The sequence below is a fragment of the Eurypyga helias genome, unplaced genomic scaffold, assembly GCF_000690775.1.
Source record: "Eurypyga helias isolate BGI_N326 unplaced genomic scaffold, ASM69077v1 scaffold41760, whole genome shotgun sequence".
Classification (NCBI taxonomy): Eukaryota; Metazoa; Chordata; class Aves; order Eurypygiformes; family Eurypygidae; genus Eurypyga; species Eurypyga helias.
The window spans coordinates 2297-5361 of record NW_010228460.1 but is presented as its reverse complement, the minus strand read 5'-3'; the positions used below and the strand labels follow the sequence as shown (position 1 = coordinate 5361).

The 3065-nt window shown below is 59.5% G+C and overlaps 1 protein-coding gene across 1 annotated transcript; it reads left to right on the top strand.

Annotated features, from left to right (window-relative positions):
• Positions 1–81: 81 nt before the first annotated feature.
• Positions 82–1670, top strand: LOC104515324 (secreted frizzled-related protein 1-like; the record flags this gene model as incomplete). Its single annotated transcript, XM_010159256.1, has 2 exons — positions 82–171; positions 1336–1670. Coding segments are annotated over 2 exons (425 nt in total), but the record flags the coding sequence as incomplete, so codon positions are not given.
• Positions 1671–3065: the final 1395 nt, after the last annotated feature.

Here is a 3065-nt window from a genome sequence, read left to right as displayed (position 1 = left end):
GCCCCCCGCACGCCTCGGCGCTGCATTCCGCCTTCTGCGGAGAAGCTGGCTGAGGGCGTCACAACCACCTTTCTGTTGCAGCAGTGCCGCGAGCCAGCTGCAAGGACTGCGAGCTTGAGGAGGCCAGCACTGCCAGGGAGATCCTGGAGAACCTCTGCGCCAATGATTTTGGTGAGTACTCCCGTCTCAGAATCACAGCATGGTTTGGGTAGGGACCCGAAAGCCCCCCCAGCCCCACCCCCTGCCATGGGCAGGGACACCTTCCATAGCCCAGGTTGCTCCAAGCCTCATCCAGCCTGGCCTTGGACACTCCCAGGGATGGGGCATCCGCAGCTTCTCTGGGCAACCTGTCCCAGTGCTCCCACCCTCTGCGGGAAGAATTCCTTCCTGATGTCCCATCTCAATCTCCCTCTTCCTGTTCAAACCTGTAACCCATTGTCCTGTCACTCCCTACCCTTGGAAAAGGTCCCCCCCAGCTTTCTTGTAGCCCCCCAGCACTGGAAGGTGCCATAAGGAGGAACGATCATCACCTTCTGCTCGGTTGCTGCTGTTCCCTCCAGCACCTGCGTAGCGACACACACCAAAAATTGTGCTGGGGAACTGCAGCTTTTACAGCAGATCCCAGGGATTTCTGGGTCCAAACTTACCTGTTTGGTAAGGTAAGGGCCCAGCTCCCGGCAGCACCGGAGGTGGAGACTTGCTCTATTTCTGTGGGCTCTGCTTTGGGTTTGGTCTGTGGCTGCTAAATACAAGCACTACTCTGGTTTTCCCCCTCCAAGACCAACATTTCAATCGATTCCCACAAAATCCTGTTGCCAACTCCAGATAAGTGACCTCAAACTCCCATCCCGTTGCTGTAGTAACGCCACTGGCCCTCTCCGAGCCCACGCTGGCGCAGCACCAGCTCTGCTAAATTACCTGGCAGAAAGTTTGCAGGGTATTGCTGTGAATTCAGGCACACACCTTCATGAAAAAAGCAGAAGTTTGCTAAAAATCCTGGGCTGCTGGCAGCCCTGAAACCCCAGCTCGGAGAACAGCCAAGTAATTTGCAGGAGACCGGGACTCTGGTGCATCCGGTTGCTCGTGGCCCGGCTTCCCTTGGGGTTTCTGCCCATGCAGCGGTGCTGATACGCCCGCGCCACGCTCGGGAACAAAGCAGGGGGAGAAGGATGGCATTCAGTACTGGAAACGAAACCATTACAAGCCCCTGTACCTGGATGGATGTGCTACCACATTCCCAAAACAGCAAGAAATCCCTGCGCTGGCTGTGTGTTCAAGCAGGTAAGAGCTAGGAAAAGTAAACACAACCAACAGCTCTTTTTCCAACCCCCGCAGCGGTGAAAATCCGAATCCTCAGGAAGAACGCGACCACCACCATCTCCGACTTCGAGCTGGACCCCTCCCGGGTGGAGGTCCTGAAGCACGGCCCCCTCCTCAGAACCGAAATCCCCGCCAGGCTCCAGCAGTGGCTGGACATAGACGCTACCTGCGCCCACAACATCATGAGGGGCACGCAGGCGGGGGTCTTCGTGGTAAGCGGTGAAGTGCGGAGCGACAAGGTGGTGGTAAACAAGGCCTACGCCTGGCAGAAGAAGAACAGGAACCTGCACCAGGCGGTGCGGAGGTGGAAACAGCACCGCTGCCCCGAACCGGCTGACCGCAAGGTCTGAGAAAGCCCAGTCCCAGCAACGCCAAACCGGTCCCTTCCCCGCGGCTAGAAAACTCCCCTCCCTGGCAGCCGGCCCTTCGGACACGCACAGTCCGTACGCTTAGGTGGTTCACCGCAGTCACAGCCCACAGGTAGGGCCTCACGACAGATCCCTGTTTGACGCAGCCGAAGGATGCAGACTGAACACGTCCCCCCGCAAGGCTCCGCGACGCACAGCTCCGTGCGGGATCCCGCACCACGGCAAAACCCAAGGGAACTCCGCAGGCGAACGCACCCCAGAGACCTTTAACGCCAGCCCTCGCCGGCAGAGCCGACAGCCGCTCCAGCTTCACCACCCGACCCTGCGACGATGCTGTCCCAGCGCCCGCGTGCTTCTGCTCCAGCGACAAGACGAAACTCCCTGACTGCAGAGATGCTTTTTTGAGGTAATGAAACAAATACCTTCTGAACATCCCAAGGTAGATTAAGGGGGAGAGGAGCGCCCCCAGCGACGCCTGGCCCCTTGGAAGATGAGCACCGCACTCTGCTCCCCAGCTCGCTGCGCTGAGAGCTGGCGAGCACCTGCACAGGCAAAAGGAAACGGCCGTTCCCAGGAGTTCTGCCTAACGGGGAAACCCCTTTGTTAACATCAGGAGTTAAGTTTGGGTCGGAAGGTCCTGGTAACCAGGGAACTACCCACGGAAGCTTTGAGAGAGAGCAGAGCAGGAGCGGGATGTCAGTGGTTTCAACCTCTGGGGGGGCAACAGAGCTTGGCTGGGGACTGGGAGGTGAGCCCCCAGCACAGCACTGCAGGAGACAGATCTGACACGGGGGAAGACACACTGCGTGTCTGTCTGGCCTCCCCCGCGCCCACGGAAGGCAGGAAAGGTGGCAAAGCTTGGTCTCCCCACGTTCTCTGCAGCTCGCTCTCACCCCCATGTAAGCAGGGACTGCAATTCCCCCCGGGAAGCTACGGCGCTACGCTCCAGACCACTGAGCAGAAAGCAGCAAATCCCCGAACGGGAAAACAAGCCGGATCTCTACGGCCTGCCGGAGCACTGCCCACACCAAGATTTCTGCACCGGATTAAGCCTGGGGCTGCAATGCAGGGAAGGGGGCTCTGGGGAGAAAGGCCTTCTGCCCCGTGTAACCCTAACGGCAGTCTCGGCTGTGGAGGGCCACCCGGTTCGACCGAGACACGTTGCCTCCCCGTGCTGGGGACGCACACCGACAACCCGCCACGAGATCTCCTCTGCAGGCGCAGTGTGGGCCAAGGAGCGCCCAGACGCCCCGAATCCAGCTGCGCCCCGACATTTCTGCAGCCGTTACCTCTGCTCCCCGAGGCTCAGCAGAAAAACACAGCCAACCTTCCTATTTTGCTTCCTCCCCTCTGCCTTGTCCTTGCACACTGCCGCCC